Source organism: Dermacentor andersoni, chromosome 1 (genome assembly GCF_023375885.2).
Source record: "Dermacentor andersoni chromosome 1, qqDerAnde1_hic_scaffold, whole genome shotgun sequence".
NCBI classification, from domain to species: Eukaryota; Metazoa; Arthropoda; class Arachnida; order Ixodida; family Ixodidae; genus Dermacentor; species Dermacentor andersoni.
Window position 1 is genome coordinate 22,577,792 of NC_092814.1, and position 19,333 is coordinate 22,597,124.

General features: G+C 43.5%; 2 protein-coding genes across 4 annotated transcripts in view; one reads left to right on the top strand and one right to left on the bottom strand.

Annotated features, from left to right (window-relative positions):
• The window catches only part of abs (ATP-dependent RNA helicase abstrakt), a 216,328-nt gene extending 205,332 nt beyond the window's left edge, over positions 1–10,996 (bottom strand). Inside the window, exons 1-5 of the mRNA XM_050193326.2 lie at positions 10,902–10,996; positions 9,690–9,779; positions 6,725–6,884; positions 4,499–4,573; positions 1,265–1,325 (exon numbers count right to left, since the gene is read on the bottom strand). Of these exons, the coding sequence (XP_050049283.1) occupies positions 1,265–1,325; positions 4,499–4,573; positions 6,725–6,884; positions 9,690–9,779; positions 10,902–10,976 (461 nt within the window). The 5' untranslated portion in view covers positions 10,977–10,996. The remainder of the gene's footprint in view (positions 1–1,264; positions 1,326–4,498; positions 4,574–6,724; positions 6,885–9,689; positions 9,780–10,901) is intronic.
• A 231-nt stretch (positions 10,997–11,227) lies between these two features.
• Positions 11,228–19,333, top strand: part of LOC126545444 (uncharacterized) — a 244,514-nt gene continuing 236,408 nt past the window's right edge. For all 3 annotated transcript variants that reach the window (XM_050193324.2, XM_055061243.1, XM_055061244.2), the window contains exons 1-4: positions 11,228–11,754; positions 11,885–11,976; positions 12,048–12,171; positions 12,256–12,381. In XM_050193324.2, coding sequence (XP_050049281.1) covers positions 11,644–11,754; positions 11,885–11,976; positions 12,048–12,171; positions 12,256–12,381 — 453 coding nt within the window. In that variant the 5' untranslated portion in view covers positions 11,228–11,643. The remainder of the gene's footprint in view (positions 11,755–11,884; positions 11,977–12,047; positions 12,172–12,255; positions 12,382–19,333) is intronic.

Below are 19,333 nucleotides of genomic sequence, written 5' to 3' on the forward strand. Positions count from 1 at the left end.
GATTCGGCAGCCTTTCATACTGATTTTTATCTCGAAGTTCCAAAAGGAGATCTCCACTTGCAAGTTTGGAATCTTTATAGCCTTGGCCAAGAACATCGGTTATTGATTTCAATACCAGAAAAGGAAAGATCATTCTCGCTGACATTGTGGTTTTCTCGGAGTGTATGACATGAAATCTGGGAAAGTTTCCACTATGACGGCCATAGAACCTAAATACTTCTTCCGTGCACCCTCGTTTATGAGGGCGACCAGGAAAGTGGTGGAAAAGAACTTGCCATAGATATATCAAGAAATTCGGCAGCACCGCCAGCCACCTACCATGGAGCCCAACAAGAGGACGCTGCAAGACCGTGAAAAGGCACGTCCTGCATGCGCCAGCTGTACGACACTACTATAACCAAATCTGTTATAACCAAGGTTGGCTATCCCACACAAGGTTAACCCTCGCTGCCTGGAAAAAGTGGAAGTAAAAGGAAGCCAAGAGAAGACAGGCAAGATCGAAAGCAAGAGAAAGACGAAAATTAGAGAGGACAATAGGAAAAGGCAACTAGCGATTTACCCGGGGTGGGTCAGTCCGGGGGTGCTGTCTACGTGAAGCCGAGGCCAAAGAGGTGTGTTGCCACCGCCGAGGGGCCGTAAAGGTCCAAACACCCGGCACTGGCTCAACCCCCAGGATCCCCTTTTCTTTGGACATGGCTAAGCCACGCATGGTTAGACGTGCGAGGGTCCAACCCTCGTGCGCTCGGGTACGTGGCGTCGCAACAAACCAAACGCCTGCTGACGCAGACGCCCCTGCAGGGACTGATGCCTTCAGGTAGCATGTGTGGGTTGATTGACCAGTTGCCTTCACCCAAAAAAAGATCATGTGCCGCCAAGGCTTGTGAGTGGTGGCGATGGCTAACACTCCAAGGGTTATTTCTAGTAGTAAAACATAAATAGCCAAGAAAGTGGATGGGAAAACGGCACCACAGTAGCTTAATTGGTAGAGCATCGCACGCGTAATGTGAAGAAGTGGGATCGTTCCCCAATGCGGCAAGTTGTTTCTCATCCACATATATTTCCATTTTTATCGTTTCTTTAATTCAATTAGTAATTACAAGTAATTTTCCCTATGTTGTCCTTGGTGTCATTGTTTGTTGGCTTCTTATGATATGATTAACAAAAGTCTGGCTCCTCAGTTAACCCCCACTCATTTTGTTCATTAGGCACACACATCATCCTAATTTCTGTTCTCAACCCATTTCACAGAAGTACTGTAGCTTACCCTGTTTGGATAGGCTGGTCATACTGGATGCCTTTGGCCAACTCCGCCACACCCATGAGTGCTTCAAGAAAAGGACAGAAAGAGGAGAGATGAGAACACCTAAAGAGGCCCACGGCATTACCATACAGGCTTTGGGAAGATTAACTCATCTAATTTTTGAAACACACCCTTCAGTATGACACAATGAGCAAGGGGAGCACAAAAAGAAAGGCTGACAACAAAAAAAATGAACATGAGTGTGAAAACATAAGCAAAAGTATAATATTTTGAAGAGTCGTAACAATGTAACTATATATAAATAAAACACACACACACACACATATACACACACACAATGGATGTATGTGTGAAAAAGACAAACACCACAAAACAGAAATAGCCTCTACAGTACTCTGGTACTAGTGACATGGAGCATAGGCATTTCCCTTGAGGTGCAAATTAAATATGCCGAGTAGAAAAAATATGCACACAGCATTTTGGGCTCTCCACACTTCCAATTAATGGTTTTCAAAAAGTAGAAAAAAATTTAAATTTTTTGAGATGTTCTGAGAATATTCTGAGATGCGCACATTTGTAATATGTTGCCTCAAGTCAGGAAAAAAATATTGTATGCTGTACATGAATCCTTCAAAAATGTACTTTGCTGGTTGTGAGGCACAAGTCACTTTTAAGTCATTCTGTAGGTTTGCCTTCTTCTATAGTGGCTCAGGGATTTCATTGCTTGGCTGACCATGTTTTCTTGGTGCTATTTTGCTAGAGATGATAAGGCTATGTGTAATATCCATTTCCCAAAAGTGTTCAGCCGGAGGAGTTTCTCTGCATCTGCTGCTCAAGTATTCTCACTAGCTGACAGCCTAAGAGATACAAATTTACAGTCATTTCATTATTCCATACAGTGACATGAAATTAGGTTTATCTACTCTGCTATGAACAGTTGTACTGCAGATTGATTTCCTCTTGCACTGATTCTCATTTCACTTTAATACCTTGGAGACTCCTCAAGGGGGCATTACATAAAGGGTTGATAGTTGCACTCAGTGTCATTCGTGTCTTCGATAACACTACTGACAAGTGCTTGCCAGTAATTCACTGCAAGGTGGTTGTGTATGAGTGATGCAATTGTATATTCCCTAAAATTTAAGGAAACACCTGCCTGAGATATTGTATAGTAATTTCCAGACAAGCTTTATATCTTTAATTGTAAAACCAGGAACAACCTTCACCATTTTCCAATTAGCAGGCAACAGTCTGGGTGATACAGACTGTTTGGAAATTCAGCAGACAAGTATACTACAAGTGGAACAGAGTTCTTTAACAGCGTAGTGTTAAAGGGCCTCTAACCAGGCCCCATGGCAAATTTTGGTTATACGCTGGAAGTTGTAACGTGTCCTCTAGAGAGCGTTCGGCCGGAAAAAATTTTTCAAATCGGCTCATTAATAGCCGAGATAGAAATATTTCAGTGCTGCGAGCTCATGATTTCAGAAGCCGAGCTCTGCTGCATAGCGGGACACTCTCTCCACTCGCCCCGTCTACCCTTCGCAAGCGAAATTCCTTCTCTGCGTTCTCCCATACTGGACCTCAAGTATGGGAGAACCTAAAAAGTGAGAAAAAAATGAAGGCTCCGCCTTCATTTTTTTTCTCACTTTTTTTTTTTAACGGCGCTGCGCACTTCCGCTGACGGCATTTGTGCGCAAGCTGTTGTGATGTCTCGGTTCGCGCAGCGCACGATATTGCGCGTTGTGCACAAGGACACATGACTAGCAGTATAATTAAGTGCTACATGAATACTGAGGCAGAACAAGTGGATCGCCGAGCATGATCACGTGCTGGAACACGGTAGAAAATGGCATGGTTTAGGTACCTGTGCACGTGACTGCACAACCGTGGGAACAAGCAGACGAAACGGAAGTATATCTCTCTTGCTGCGGTGAGAAATAAAACAAAAACATACAGACATTCCGTTTGTGTGTTTTATTATTTCTCTAAATTTTAATTTGTCTTTTAAAGCAACAGATTACACAAATAACAGATGCCGCCTTGAATAATTCTCGAAGTCATGTGTCACCACGAGCGACGTCACACAGTGGACGCGACTACGTAGGAGCAGGGAGACACGACTATGTCACCGTCCGGCTTGGAACGTGGTCACCGCGAGGGAAGGGGAAAACGGCATTTGGATTGAAATTTCAGACCTTTTCGCGGTGCATAGCGATGTAATTCTTTGCAAACAAGATTGTTAGTGTGCATTGTATGCTCTGCGCTTGTCAGCTGAAAATGGCCAGACCTGGTGAGGGGCCCTTTAATGCCATCAACAAGAACTAAGGGCTAGAGAGCACCTCCTTTTCTCATCACTTCTGGTAGTGAAATCGTTCTCCATAAATTAAAACAAACAGGCCCTCTTTGCACAAAATAAAAAGAAACACAAATGACCAATATTAGCGGTTACACAATCTAAGGAAGGTTTCCAGCAAACACAATATGAATTTGCTTTCTCCCACCCCATGCAGATTGTTCATGGTGGGCAATCGCATGAAAAAGCATTATAAGTCCCAGTGCCCAACCAATGACAAGGTGGAGAGTACAAACTGCTATAAATGAGATACCACTAAGCTGTCGAAAAGTTTACATAGGTCAAATTGGTGTGTTCTAATAAGGGAGCATGGCAACATGGCAGCACAGCAATAGTGTGAAGAATGTGTACGGCAGTAATTTAACTGCTCATTAGTGTGCCTGTACGTGCAAGTTCGAAGAATGGTAAAATGTAGAAGAGAAGGGAAACCATGTAAGAAAAGCTGGCAATAAATGTGTCAGTGCACTATCTCTTGGCCTGCGAGATAAAAGGTTTTTAGAAGTTGAACTGATAATGTCTTATACTTGCATACGCATGGTTAAGTAGGGCACACACTACAAAAAGCTTAGATTTTAAAGCTACTAAATATACGAGAGAAGTAATATGTTCAAACATTGATAGATGCCATAAATAGAGAACGATTACACATCTGCAAAGGTTTTTCATGGTGAAAACCGAGAACAATGTGTTTGGTTTGGCTTGTCAGAAGAGGCAACAATAGTAAAGAATCAGTATTGTACCCTGGTGGTAGAGAGTATTCAGAGAATCTTTATTACCAGAAAATGAAAGTGTGAAAACAACAAATAAGGCTTACTTACTTTGGACCTTGTAATGGCTAAAGTTTGCGAAAGATACATAAAATTACAAGACCTAACATGTCTTACCTCTTCGTTCAGCTACACTCTCCAAGATTTTCTCTTCTTCCTTGAGCTGCTTTTCCAGTGCACTCTCTTTACGAGCTGCAAAGTAAATCATTAAAAAATTAGGACCACCGAAATGAGTGTAAATGCACACTAAAGGCAAGTGTGCTCACATACCCTCCTTGCACTGCCATTGCAAACACACAAGGCTAGCCGGAAATATGAGAAATTTTAGATGCAGTTTTATTTACATGTGCATATTTTTACACACAACCCAATAAACAGGTCTAACAAACTGCAAATTAGTAATGCTTCTCTGATCAACAGAGACCAATTTTTACAACAAATACATAATGCTACGAGCTAAAACATTAATAAAAAATTTTGTTTCAAACCTTCAGTGCTGTAAGGCATTACAGAAGGAGGAGGGTACACAAAAAAATTGGTTTATCCCTCTTTTAAAGGAACTGGACATAACACTTAATTAATTAATTATAGGGTTTTACGTGCCAAAACCCCTTTCTGATTATGAGGCACGCCGTAGGGGAGGACTCCTGGAAATTTTGACCACCTGGGGTTTTTTGACGTGCACCTAAATCTAAGTACACGGCTGTTTTCGCATTACGCCTCCATCGAAATGCGGCCGCCGTGACCAGGATTCAATCCCGCGACCTTGTGCTCAGCAGCCCAACGCCACTGGACATAACACAAATGTGAAACAGGTATTATTAAAACCAGTGGAAGATTCATTGCCCAATCACAAATACAAGTCCATAAATGTGCATAGTCTTTTTATTAATTACAGTTTTGCTTGAAGGGTGAAGCAATGACAGTGATAGCAAGCAAGCAAGGCTTGTGTTGCTGCCCAGCATCAACAGCAGGCTACACATGGGTGCACTCGACGTGACGGCAGTCTGTATGTGACGAGAGTGTGTCGTTAGAGCTGTGATAGCATTGTGTGCTAGCCCACGCATGTTGAAAGTTGCGCTGCCGCAGTGCCAATGATAACATACCAGGCACCGCAACTGAGTTCGACAGCAAGATACTTCCAAGCACGGCCATCTTTGCTACCTTTCTAGTTGTCCATGGTGCCAGGAGTATTGTGCACGAAATTAGGCAGTGATAAAATAAATGATAACCATTTATCCTCACTGCAACAAATAAAGGTCATCAAGAGAACAATTCCTTTAATAAAGCAATCCTTTCTAACCTTTGTATGCCTACTTTCCTAACCATTAGATAGACACAAGACGGCAAAATATGACCACGAAGAGGTTTTTAAGCACTACCATCTTAACTACTCTCCTAAGTGTCCAGGCTGTCGGGCATATTGCCTACAAAATTACTGTGATAAAATAAATGATAGCTAAATATCCTCATTGCAACAAATACATTTCTTGAAGAGCACAATTCCTTTAGTAAACAAACTGTTATAACTTTTTTATACTTACTATCCTAACCATGCATCCCATATCTGCATAATGATGACTGCGTGATGTACATATACAGAGGGATTTTCGGCAGTGCCCGGCATACAACAACTTCATGGTAGAAACAAGAAGTTTATCTGCAGATAGTTGATTAATAAGTTACATAGTACACTATGCATTGGAGCTTCTGACAAGGAAAGCACAAGAAGCACCCTCAAAACAACTTTCAATACAGCACAGGATACAATCAAAACAAAAGTAGGAAATGCACATTCTGGAATATAAACCATGTGGCCCACACAAAGGCAAAAAGCAGAATGAGAAGTTTGAGCATTAGCCATGAGCAGTTTCAGTTCGAGCAGAATCTTGGTTTGAGCTGGTTTGTAGGTCATATTCAAATAAATTTATGTAGTAAACTAGACAAGGATATAGAACAGAAATGACAGGACAGGTATGTGTTTTTAACCGTTTCAGTTAATCATAATTCTAGGCACACACATACACACACAAAAAGAAAATAAATTAAGAAAGCATGAAAATTCATGTACTATGGCATTTATCAGACAAAAACCACTTCAGAGAAAAATAACGGATTGCTCAAAGCATGTTAGGCCACACACACATATGTACGCAGATGCACGCACACACACTGACAGAAGAAATGCGCACATACAGCTGTCAAAATGATTATCGGGACTACCTTTTTTCACCATTGCACACTACACCCAACATCAAGCATATCATACACACCTGCTCTTCGCAAGTGATGATAAATGACCAAAGCACTGTTACCATGATGTCACAAAAGCCATCTGCTTACCTTCAGCTTTCTTTTTGAGCTCTGTGTGTTGGTCAAGCAGACTGATGTTGGATTTACGGCCATATTCATCTCGCTGGTCATCATCTTCATCAGTAGCAGTGCTGGATTTGTCACGTTTTTCCTCCAACAAGATGGCATGTAAACGGCCCAGCCTGCCAAGCTGCATACAACAGTTCTTAGCTTGAGAGCTACAAAACCACCACAGTTGCAAGCAGACACAATACCAGAAGCTAGGTCAGTGCTAGGCCAGTTTGCAGGAAATTTCAATATAGATGAGCTAGTATATTTTTCATGTAAAGTTGAACAAATTTTCAACAGATGGTGCTAGTTGTGCTTATTGAAGGATATTTTGTTCACATCACTCAAATTTTTTGGTATGCTTTGCAATGATTTTTATCAAAGTAGTGGTAACTCAGACAGCTAAGAAAACTATAAATGTTGATTTACCTAGGAAGAAGAACGTTTCAACCACACGTGTTAAAAAATTTGTGTCAGTATTACCAGAAAGAAATAATAAATATTGTAACTTTCACACCAAATAATGTTCTCAAGGCAAAAAAAAAAAAAAAAAGAGGAGGGGGGGGTTTGATGGTTAAATGGACTGACAACTGATTTTTAAGAACCTAGCTTTTTATGGCGCAATGCAAACGTCACCCTCAGTAGTGTTTACACCTGCAGCGGTTACTTTCAAAAGCGTATGGATATCTTGTAAGCAGAATTTTTCAATCTGAGCAGCCTCTGAAAAAGTATGAGTCCCTCCTCCAGCAACTCAGACATGAGAGCGATGTCGATAGCCTGCTTCGCAAATTGTGAAAGCCGCTTATTGTTCTGCTTTCACAGGAGTGAATGTAACTGTGGTTAACCACCTACATTCTTAGTGGCTATGGTGTTGGGCTGCTAAGCACGAGGTCGCGGGATCGAATCCCGGCCACGGCGGCCGCATTTAGATGGGGGCGAAATGCGAAAGCACCCGTGTACTTAGAGTTAGGTGCACGTTAAAGAACCCCAGGTGGTCGAAATTTCCGGAGTCCCCCACTACGGCGTGCCTCATAATCAGAAAGTGGTTTTGGCACGTAAAACCCCATAATTAAAATTAAGCCACCTACCATTTTGAACTTTTCAACTACTTTTTAAAATAAAAATCTGGTACAATAAGTTCGCATTGTTTTACAGGCCTTTCTTCTATTTGTACGGCACTTTTCCTCAAGTAGTTGCTTACATCATGGCTCGTTTGTCCCCATTGTCATTATTCTGTCGATAGACAAGCCAAGCCAACTCATCAAAAACGAAGGTGAAGGCAGCACCACTTTTCCACTGACGACAACCTAAGGCCTACCTGCGCATTGTTAGAAAAATCTAATAACAGAAAGAAGTGTACTGCATTTCAATACTAATAGAAAGATCACGAACAACGTACACTAATACACGGCTAAATGATAGGCCTCTTGTGTATCTTGGCATTTTTGCTGCATGGGGTGCCAAAGGTCATTTTTCGTGACTTTTAGTGAATTAAAAATATAAATCTACGTTTAATGAGAAAAACATGGCTCATTTTAGACACTACGATAGGCAATCTTTCCATCAGCGTGGTTATTGCTATTCATGTTCTGAGTGGTTGTCTGGCCCTTTAACTAAAAATTTCTGATATATAGCTCAGCATGCATCCTACAAACAAGAGAAGCTACATAAGGGTATCATTCTTTAAACAAGAAAAATACATATATTCATAGATAATTTGTCTTTTAATTTCATTTTACCACGAACATTTTGTTGCCATAGGCAAAGCATGGTCGACATAGTGGTCACAGCAGCAGGTGCCTAAAATGCAATAGTTTGAATCCCTGGCAAAGTCACAGTATGTATAAAGGAGTGCACTTATTTCTGTCAACAGTTGGTTCCCATCTGCAACATGAAGAGGAGCCCTCAGCACTAAGCTCACTCAAGGCTGGCTGGGGAGCTGTCCATATTTACATATCAAGGTGACATGCAAAATATGTGAACACAGACTGCCAATTAGTCCCTGGAATTGTGGAGGGTGCACTAAATTTCCCTGTCCGATGGCAAGTGGCAAGTGAACATGCGGGAAACAATTGAAGAAGCAAGGGATGTCGAGCAAGGGGTGGGGCAATTGTACGAGAGCTAAGGAGAAAAAAAGACAAAAGAATTGACTCGCCATTCCAGCCCTGCGAAAGTGGATGTCCAGCGAAGCTGTTGAAAACCACCACTACAACTGCTGAAGGGGGTATGCAATGCTTTATTGCTTTAGAGTAGTGGTAATTTTAAGAGCACGCCACCGCAGGTCATATTGACATTTCTTTTTCCCTTTGCCACTTTTCATATTCACGCTGCTCCTTGGGAGTCATAACTATGCATTGCCTACCCTAGCGGTGTTGCAACAACAATGATATCAGTTGCAAGGCAATATACGAAAGGCCAGTGGCGTCACTCCACACATCGCAAGCTGCCGCGACGACGGCAGCTTGCACAACAGCAATCTTTACCGGGAAACATATGCGGGGAGCGTTAAGTGCTTCGCATTGTTATCAGGAGTGCCTTATCATCAATTATGTGGTTTGGATCCTTATTTTGTGCTCGTTCTGTATTGAAACGAATGCTGTTCTGTATGCTGTATGCATGATTCCAAAGACTGTATGCACTTTTCGCTTCACTTTGCTGAGTGCTTGAAGCCCGTTTCACCTCCGCCGCAGGTCGGCCGGTATTTCACTATTTCCGGGATCGGCCCACTTTTTGCCCAGGGACGAAGACACAAGATATGCCAACCAACTAGAGGCTAACAGCGTTGCTGTAAAATTAGAGCTTGGCAGGATGGTTTTGACAGGCAGTAATATCCACAGTGACTTCTCTTTTTCTTCTTATTTAGCCACCTTCCGCAGCTACACAATGATGAAATTTTGCTTAGGTTAGGCCACAAGAATGTGAAAATAATAAAAGTAGCAGGGCTTGCCTGTTGCTTCCGTCGCTCCTTGAGTGGTACATACGGTGTATAATCATTGTCAGAGTCACTACTGCTTTTGCTTTCTTCTTTCCGAAATCTCTGAAAAAGCAGGCCAAAAGATAAAATTAAATTACCTATAGAAATTTATACTTTCTGCTGCTTTGTTCAAATCTAAGCTGATCACACATTACTTACACCAGAAAATTCACTGACCTATGCCAAATGAATGAGTACAAGCACACATCCAATGACACTATTGCAGTCTTCCCAATACAACAATGTTTCAAGATAGTTAGCTGTTGGGCCAGTTGGTACATGGTATTTAAAACAAAAACAGCGCAGCTTTCCTCCTAAGGAATGTTTGCTTTAGGCGCCAAAAAGTTGAATGTTAGAAATTTCGAGATTAAAAATAATACATAGAATGCGCGGGAAAAAGTGTTCGTTTTGTGTCTTTGCAGTTTATGCCCACATTTTTCGCGCTGTTTCCACGCAGTCTAAAATGAACCAACTTGCTCAACGTTGTACCCGTTTGCAGAAAATGGTACTGCCACACAAGTCCGCTAATGGCCAAAAACATTGCTTGCACTCATCTGTCTTTTTATGGTAAGGCAGCAGCGTTACAAGCAGTGGAGCTTATAATCCAATGCATATTTAACAGGGGTGTCACAGGGCACACTTTTGATGGCGACTGGCTTCCTTGCTCAATCTACGGAAGGGAGTCAATCAAGGCAGAAAATTTTGATAGATCGGGCTCGATCGCAATCGAAAGTGGCCGTGCGACACCAGTATAAAACGGTGCCCTTACAGCTAGACGCCCAGCATTGTGCAGCACACACACAGTAAGAAAGAGTAAACAAATGCACTATCAGTAAAATGACATGAAATGAGCGTCGAAGGTACTAAAGAAATGGCAGTTTAAGCGTGGGCGCAGCGGGACAACGGCGACACACTCTCTTGCCTGGGAAAAGGGACTGACTCTGCATATACACAATTAGCAATTGCAGCCAACTTCGGCAAAAAATTAAGAAAATAAACTGTTGGGACGATCGATCAAAGAAACAGGCCAGCTAAGGAAGGCTATCCGCGTTGCGAGCAGATGACACTATCATGGTTTACTTTGTTTGCTTCACACACCGCGAAGCTGGCGTCCCACTCGATGCAGAAGAAGCCTTATCAAAACTTCGGCAGCACATGTAACTACTCATACAGTGCTCAACGTACTTTTCTCGACGTGGGTTGCACATTTTCGCTTTGAGAGTCTGTGTTCCCAACGGCACTCTCAACCTTGCCATCCATTTTACAACGTGACACCGATGACGATGCGAGCGGCTTGATCAATGGTGTGCACCATGGCGACCATGGTGTGCGCATCGAACAGCATCCTCGAGTAACAAAAACTAATTTAAAAGGTCATGCTTTTGCGTAATGAGAAAAAAAATTTTGAGTGTTTAAAAAACGTTATGATCCAAATTGCACAGAACAGCGTCGGCTGTCGTTTTCTGTTTATAGAATCCGGTCTCAAAGGCCATTGTAGCCAAGGTGAACGGCGTTTTGCAGACGACGCTCACCATGGAAGTTTTCCCGTTTTCCGACACCGCGGGCGTTTCCAGACGATGTGTCAAAGCTCCCTAACCTCTTCTACAATGAAAATTTGTTGCGAGCACTCCATAGTGACGTGTTTTCCAGCTTCTGTCGAATTTGTTTGATTATCTCCGCTGTCAGACCGAGCAAGTAGCATTCAAGGCACAGCGCCGTGAAAGTGTTTTAAGAATACACTGAAACCGCCGACTAGAAACTGACGCTGGACTAAAAGAGCGGGCACACGCAACAGAAGGCCCATCGTGGCATGTCTTGGCTGGCGAACTGACTCGGCGGCGACGCAAGAACGAGGCGGACCGATGGTTGCCTCAGTTGTTTCTTGTCACTGCAGCTAGTCGCTGGGCTAAGGTAACGCTCAAGTGTCATGGATCAGCAAGGATGTTTCTCCAATCTGGCGAAGCTCCGGCAAGAGCTGTATGCTGACTCTGGTAATGAAGCCATTACTGTTGGACTCCACTACTCGGACGTCGTCAAGGTGGGTGTTGCATAGCTTTTAGCTCACCTTTAGCATACTTCATTGATACACGGAGTCAGAACGGGGTCAAAATTTGGGGCGAGAGCGCCACTTGGCCCTGTAGCACATTTCTCTCCCTCGCGATGTCAAGGTTCTTGTCGACGATCGTCAGGACGAAGGCTGTCAAATTGCACTGTTGGTAATGCTCCAGGATGCAGGAAGCTGCTATCAGTCAAAAGAAACGTAAGTGATATTCCTACCTTGACATACCTAAGTGCTACGTTAAGGTGCAAGCTCTACATATGATTTTCTAGGGCCTACGATGCCGTGGAGTCGCTGAAAAGTGCCTTTGGTGCCTTGAAAAGAACAACTAGGTACAATGTTCAAAGCCAAACTTTAATCACCATGACGACCATTATTCTGTCTCATCAATCTGCGGTAAGCAAGGCGCTGCCACTGGCATTCGTTGATTCAACTGTCATTCCGTGGTTACATGTTTTTATTTCTTTATTTCTTTTTCAGGATTATGCTCAGTTATATGAACTGGTGGAATTTCTTGTTGAGAATGTTGTTCAAGTGAAACGAAACCATCCTTTGGTTCGAGCAGCTGGCTGCAGTTGTCTTAGAGAAATCGAGATATTCCATCCGGTAAATAGTCTTGTTTTCATACACTCTACTGTGCTAGAATATTGCCGTGATGTCACTAACTCATGAACCAAGAGCACTGGCCAAGAGGAACAAGGACCAGTGTGGTTTTAAATGCCACATATTAACAATTGTTGGCGTTTTCTGACAATGCTAGTATGTGTTGTTATCATCATGGGCACTACAGATGCAGCGCAACATTTGCCCTCTTCCAAAACAAGCACTCTCTCAATGCACTATCCAAGCTTGTGTGCACATATATATATATACGTACTACTCATCACAACTCACATATATGGGTAGTGTGCTGCCTATTGAGGTAGAGTTACTGTATATAGCTCCCACAGGTAGCCAGAGTTGGACTTCTGTTTTTTATGTGCCGCTCCGTTGCCATTCGCCAAGTGCAGTCACGTGGAAATCCGAAATGTCAGAGAAGCCACCCTAACAGTGGTAATATGGCAGCACCCATACATTGCTGACCACCTGCTTCGATCTAAATTCGGGTTTGCCACTGGCTTTCCGCCCTGTCAGCAAGAAACAAGCAGCAAAATTCGTCATCGCTAAGTCTCATGTCAAGCTGAGGTCAGTTCATTAGGTAGGTTTTGTCGTAATTATTGAGATCAGCTGTTTGTTTTGATGCCGCTAACACCTTAAATTTCTACAGGCCATCAGGAGTTATGAAAACAGTCTTTTCGCGATCTCGTTCATTAACTTTTATCTGCCAGTATCCACTGCGTAAATCCATTGAGAAGAAGTATCGGGCATGTCAGACATGGCACCAAGCCGTAAAACTGGTTCGATTTCTAGTTAGCAGATGGTGCCACAACACTAGCATTGGTCATGCATTGACGATGCAGAAAGCTGTAAAAGCCTAATTGTTCACTGCATCATTAATTTGCTACCCCGCTCTAGCATGGTACGTGATGACAGTAGCGAGCAAGCGCAAAGTAGATGCCGAGCAGACGCTGTAGTGCAGAGGAACATTTGTAAGGGCTTTCGCTCGTACTACTTGCTAAGGAGACTGCAAGGTAACTACAGGGGAAGCGCATAGGCGAAGCAAAGCCCTGCTGTTGCATGCATTTAAACACAGCTTATGGTTACGGCGTCAAAACATTTTTTGTGTCAATCCACCAACCATGCAGCATGTAACATGATGGCAAGCAGACGACGCGGCGCGGATGTGTGCATCTCGAGGGGCATTTGGCCTTCCTGTTGGCTAAGAATTCGTGTAGCTTCTACAGTGCTAGGGAGGTATTCTGTAAGATTCCACTTAGTGGACATGTTCATTTCGTCTGCTGTTGAAGTTTTGATTGGCTAGGCTGGGCTACACCTCCGCAGCAACCAGGCACCACAGCCAATCAACACTTCAGCAGCAGACGAAATGGACATGTCCACTAGGTGGACTCTTACAGAATACCTCTCCTGCAACCAGCTCGTGAGATGGATCTCTTCTGTAATACCTTTGTTGTCTTGAGGGTATAATAAATTAAATAGCCCCTGTACGAACACGAGGTGGCTTCACTGCACAAAAGTGGATTGCAAGATGGCGGATCTATGCCCAACTCTGGCTCCCTTCAGGAGCCATATACAGTAACTATATATGGAGGCACCACTGATGGCCACCTAGCGAGTGCTTTTGAAAGCATGCTCGGAAGCAGTAGCAGATGATAGCCCTTTGGAGCAAGGATGACTGAAGTTCGCGACTACAATTTCATCTTGTCTCCTTGTTCAGCTGCCACACTGCTTGTGCGCTGACAGCTGCAGGAAAGGCACGGGCCTCTATGAAAGTAAAAAGGTGCATGATGTTAGCGAAGTTTGGGACAATACAGCCCGCGCATGTGCCAGGTGTATCCCATAGAAAAGCGTAATGAAGCTCAGTTGGGAAGTGAAGCACATGTTAAGGAGCGGTTTCATTTTGTTGATTAATGTAATGTCTCGGTTGTTTTTTGTTTTCTTTTAATTATATCATGCCTCCTTATTGTTTCTGTACCTCAATGATAAGCAGATGTCGTTGGTGCAGACTTATATCTCAAATGACTCCACACAGCATGATGCCGGCACACATTGTAGTGATCATGCTACCGCTGAATACACATGACATCACCGAATAACTGCCTTGAAAATCGCCTCATGAAGAGCCATTGTGAAATTGTTAATGTAAATGCGTACCATTATGAACGAGCTCGCCAAAAGCGTGGGTAAATACAAGCATGAGTTAGTGCTGCACCGCCAATGCAATTCAGCTGCATACATTCTGCAATTCATGATCCCCAGGCTGTCTATAGAGTCTCTCTAAGAGTATGTTTATCTTGGTCAATTACTCACAGGGGACCTTGATCATGAGAAGGAAATTTACAGAAGAATAAAGATGGGTTGGAGTGCATATGGCTGGCATTACCAAATCCTACCACTGTCGTTAAAAAGAAAAGTGCACAATCATTGCATTCTACCGGTGCTAACATATGGGGCAGAAACTTCGCAGTTGGCAAAGAAGCTTCAATAAATTAGTCAATCAATTCTGGGGTTTTACGTGGCGAAACCACGATCTGATTATGAGGCATGCCGTCGTGGGGGACTCCAGAAATTTGGACCACCTGGGGTTCTTTAACGTGCTCCTAAATCCAAGTACACAAGTGTTTTCGCATTTCGCCCCCATCAATATGCGGCTGCCGCGGCCGGGATTCGATCCCGCGACCTCGTGCTTAGCAGCCCAGCACCATAGCCATTAAGCAACCATGGCGGGTACACAGAAGCTTGAGAACAAGTTAAAAATCACGCAAAGATCAGTGGAATGAAGAATTTTAGGCGTAGCTTGAGAGACAGGAAGAGAGCATGTGGATCAGAGATTAAATGGGGATAGCTGATATAGTCTCATTACTATATATATGACAAAAACTATAAAGTTTAGTCTAATGGAAGCAGACAGGTCCCGTCCGACATCCTCACTGAGAGTGCGTTGTCGTCGGCTTCAGCTTCTGCAGAAGCGGCAAACCCAATACACAGCCAGCTGTTATGCTCGCGGCTTTACTCCCCTTTCAGAAAGCATTCGTCTCAATGCTTCAAATGCATCATCATCAGCCTGGTTATGCCCACTGCAGGGCAAAGGCCTCTCCCATACTTCTCCAACTACCCCAGTCATGTACTAATTGTAGCCATGTTGTCCCTGCAAACTTCTTAATCTCATCCGCCCACCTAACTTTCTGCCGCCCTCTGCTACGCTTTCCTTCCCTTGGAATCCATTCCGTAACTCTTAATGACCATCGGTTATCTTCCCTCCTCATTACGTGTCCTGCCCATGCCCATTTCTTTTTCTTGATTTCAACTAAGATATCATTAACTCGCATTTGTTCCCTCACCCAATCTGCTCTTTTCTTATCCCTTAACGTTATACCAATCATTCTTCTTTCCATAGCTTGTTGCGTCGTCCTCAATTTAAGTAGAACCCTTTTCGTAAGCCTCCAGGTTTCTGCCTCGTACGTGAGTACTGGTAAGACACAGCTGTTATAAACTTTTCTCTTGAGAGATAATGGCAACCTGCTGTTCATGATCTGAGAATGCCTGCCAAACGCGCCCCAGCCCATTCTTATTCTTCTGATTATTTCAGTCTCGTGATCCGGATCCGCAATCACTACCTGGCCTAAGTAGATGTATTCCCTTACCACTTCCAGTGCCTCACTACCTATTGTAAACTGCTGTTCCCTTCCGAGACTGTTAAACATTACTTTAGTTTTCTGCAGATTAATTATTAGACCCACCCTTCGGCTTTGCCTCTCCAGGTCAGTGAGCATGCATTGCAGTTGGTCCCCTGAGTTACTAAGCAAGGCAATATCATCAGCGAATCGCAAGTTACTAAGGTATTCTCCATTAACTCTTATCCCCAATTCTTCCCAATCCGGGTCTCTGAATACCTCCTGTAAACACGCTGTGAATAGCATCGGAGAGATCGTATCTCCCTGCCTGACGCCTTTCTTTATTGGGATTTTGTTGCTTTCTTTATGGAGGACTACAGTGGCTGTGGAGCCGCTATAGATATCTTTCAGTATTTTTACATGCGGCTCGTCTACACCCTGATTATGCAATGCCTCCATGACTGCTGAGGTTTCGACTGAATCAAACGCTTTCTCGTAATCAATGAAAGCTATATATAAAGGTTGGTTATATTCCGCACATTTTTCTATCACCTGATTGATAGTGTGAATATGGTCTATTGTTGAGTAGCCTTCACGGAATCCTGCCTGGTCCTTTGGTTGACGGAAGTCTAAGGTGTTCCTGATTCTATTTGCAATTACCTTAGTAAATACTTTGTAGGCAACGGACAGTAAACTGATCGGTCTATAATTTTTCAAGTCTTTGGCGTCCCCTTTCTTATGGATTAGGATTATGTTAGCGTTTTTCCAAGATTCCTGTACGCTCGAAGTCATGAGGCATTGCGTATACAGGGTGGCCAGTTTCTCTAGAACAGTCTGCCCACCATCCTTCAACAAATCTGCTGTTACCTGATCCTCCCCAGCTGCCTTCCCCTTTGCATAGCTCCCAAGGCTTTCTTTACTTCTTCTGGTGTTACCTGTGGGATTTCGAATTCCTCTAAACTATTCTCTCTTCCATTATTTTCGTGGGTGCCACTGGTGCTGTATAAATCTCTATAGAACTCCTCAGCCACTTGAACTATCTCATCCGTATTAGTAATGATATTGCCGGCTTTGTCTCTTAACGCATACATCTGATTCTTGCCAATTCCTAGTTTCTTCTTCACTGCTTTTAGGCTTCCTCCGTTCCTGAGAGCATGTTCAATTCTATCCATATTATACTTCCTTATGTCAGCTGTCTTACGCTTGTTGATTAACTTCGAAAGTTCTGGCAGTTCTATTCTAGCTGTAGGGTTAGAGGCTTTCATACATTGGCGTTTTTTGATCAGATCTTTCGTCTCCTGCGATAGCTTACTGGTATCCTGTCTAACGGAGTTACCACCGACTTCTATTGCGCACTCCTTAATGATGCCCACAAGATTGTCGTTCATTGCTTCAACACTAAGGTCCTCTTCCTGAGTTAAAGCCGAATACCTGTTCTGTAGCTTGATCTGGAATTCCTCTATTTTCCCTCTTACCGCTAACTCAGTGATCGACTTCTTATGTACCAGTTGCTGCCGTTCCCTCCTCAGGTCTAGGCTAATTCGAGTTCTTACCATCCTATGGTCACTGCAGCGCACCTTGCTGAGCACGTCCACATCTTGTATGATGCCAGAGTTAGTGCAGAGTATGAAGTCTAATTCATTTCTAGTCTTGCCGTTCGGGCTCCTCCACGTCCACTTTCGGCTATCGCGCTTGCGGAAGAAGGTATTCATTATCCGCATATTATTCTGTTCCGCAAACTCTACTAATAACTCTCCCCTGCTATTCCTAGTGCCTATGCCATATTCCCCCACTGCCTTGTCTCCAGCCTGCTTATTGCCTACCTTGGCATTGAAGTCGCCCATCAGTATACTGTATTTTGTTTTGACTTTACCCAACGCCGATTCCATGTCTTCATAGAAGCTTTCAACTTCCTGGTCATCATGACTGGATGTAGGGGCGTAGACCTGTGCAACCTTCATTTTGTACCTCTTATTAAATTTCACAACAAGACCTGCTACTCTCTCGTTAATGCTATAGAATTCCTGTATGTTACCAGCTATGTTCTTATTAATCAGGAATCCGACTCCTAGTTCTCGCAAGTTTTCACGTAATGCTTGACTTCCTCAGCAAGCTTAGTAGGCCAGTAGTAGCATTGTCGAATTCTGGCCAAGGTGCGTGTGAATCCCAAATGGCCTGAAGAGGGCTCATTGTGGCAGGCAGACAGAATATCGGCACACAGCATGGATGCAACAACAAGGAGATGTCCAGTCGCTGATCTGTAGAAATTCTTTTCATACAAGACATTGTTGCGGAGACAGAACGAAGATGGTGAATGCGTGAATGTCCGTGGAGGATGCAAACTTCGGCCTTCAAGATAGTAGATAAGTTGCCCGAGTTCTAAATCGTCCTGCTGTTGCCCAGCCAAGTCAGATATATTGACAGCGCAAAGGAAATGACCATCATCATCAGCATCACTTGACACCGTTGCAAGTGGAGTGAGCAAAAGACAGTAAGCGTAAGCATGACTCCGTCCAGACTTGTAGACGATTGTTACATCGAATTCTTGAAGACGAAGGCTCCACTTGGCAAGACATCCTGAAGGGTCCTTAAGATTGGCTAGCCAACAAAGGGCATGATGGTTGGTAACCACTCTGAACGAACGACCGTATAAATATGGTCGAAACTTAGCTATCGCCCAGAAGACAGGTAAGCATTCCTTTTCAATGGTAGAGTAGTTCGTTTCTGCAGAGGTAAAGGTGCAGCTAGCGTAAGCAATAGCACATTCAACGCCATCTTGCCACTGCACGAGGACTGCACCGAGGCCGATTTCACTAGCACCAGTGTGCAGTTCTGAGTGGGCATCTTCATCAAAGTGTCCAAGTAAGAGTGGTGTCTGGAGGCGCCGCTCAAGCTCGGAGGAGGCGGCTCTCTGCTCCAGACCCCAAGCAAAAGGGATATCCTCCTTTCTTAAACAACTAAGGGGTTCTGCGATCTTGGAAAAATGGTCCACAAAGCGTCTGTAGTATGAGCAGAGGCCCAAGAAGCTGCGCACATCACGTTTGTTGGCTGGTGTTGAAAATGTGGCAACAGTCATACTCTTTTCTGGGTCTGGCTGAACATCTTCATTACTAACAACGTGGCCTGGGAACTCCAGTTCCTGATAACCAAAATGGCATTTCTCAGGTTTTAATGACATGCTTTCAGATCAAATTGCAAGAAACACGGACTGAAGTCGCTGTAAGTGTTGTTTAAATGTCTGAGAAAAAACGAGGTCATCTAAATATATCAGACATGATTCCCACTTAAGACCTGACAGTACGGCATCCATCATCCTTTGAAAGGTC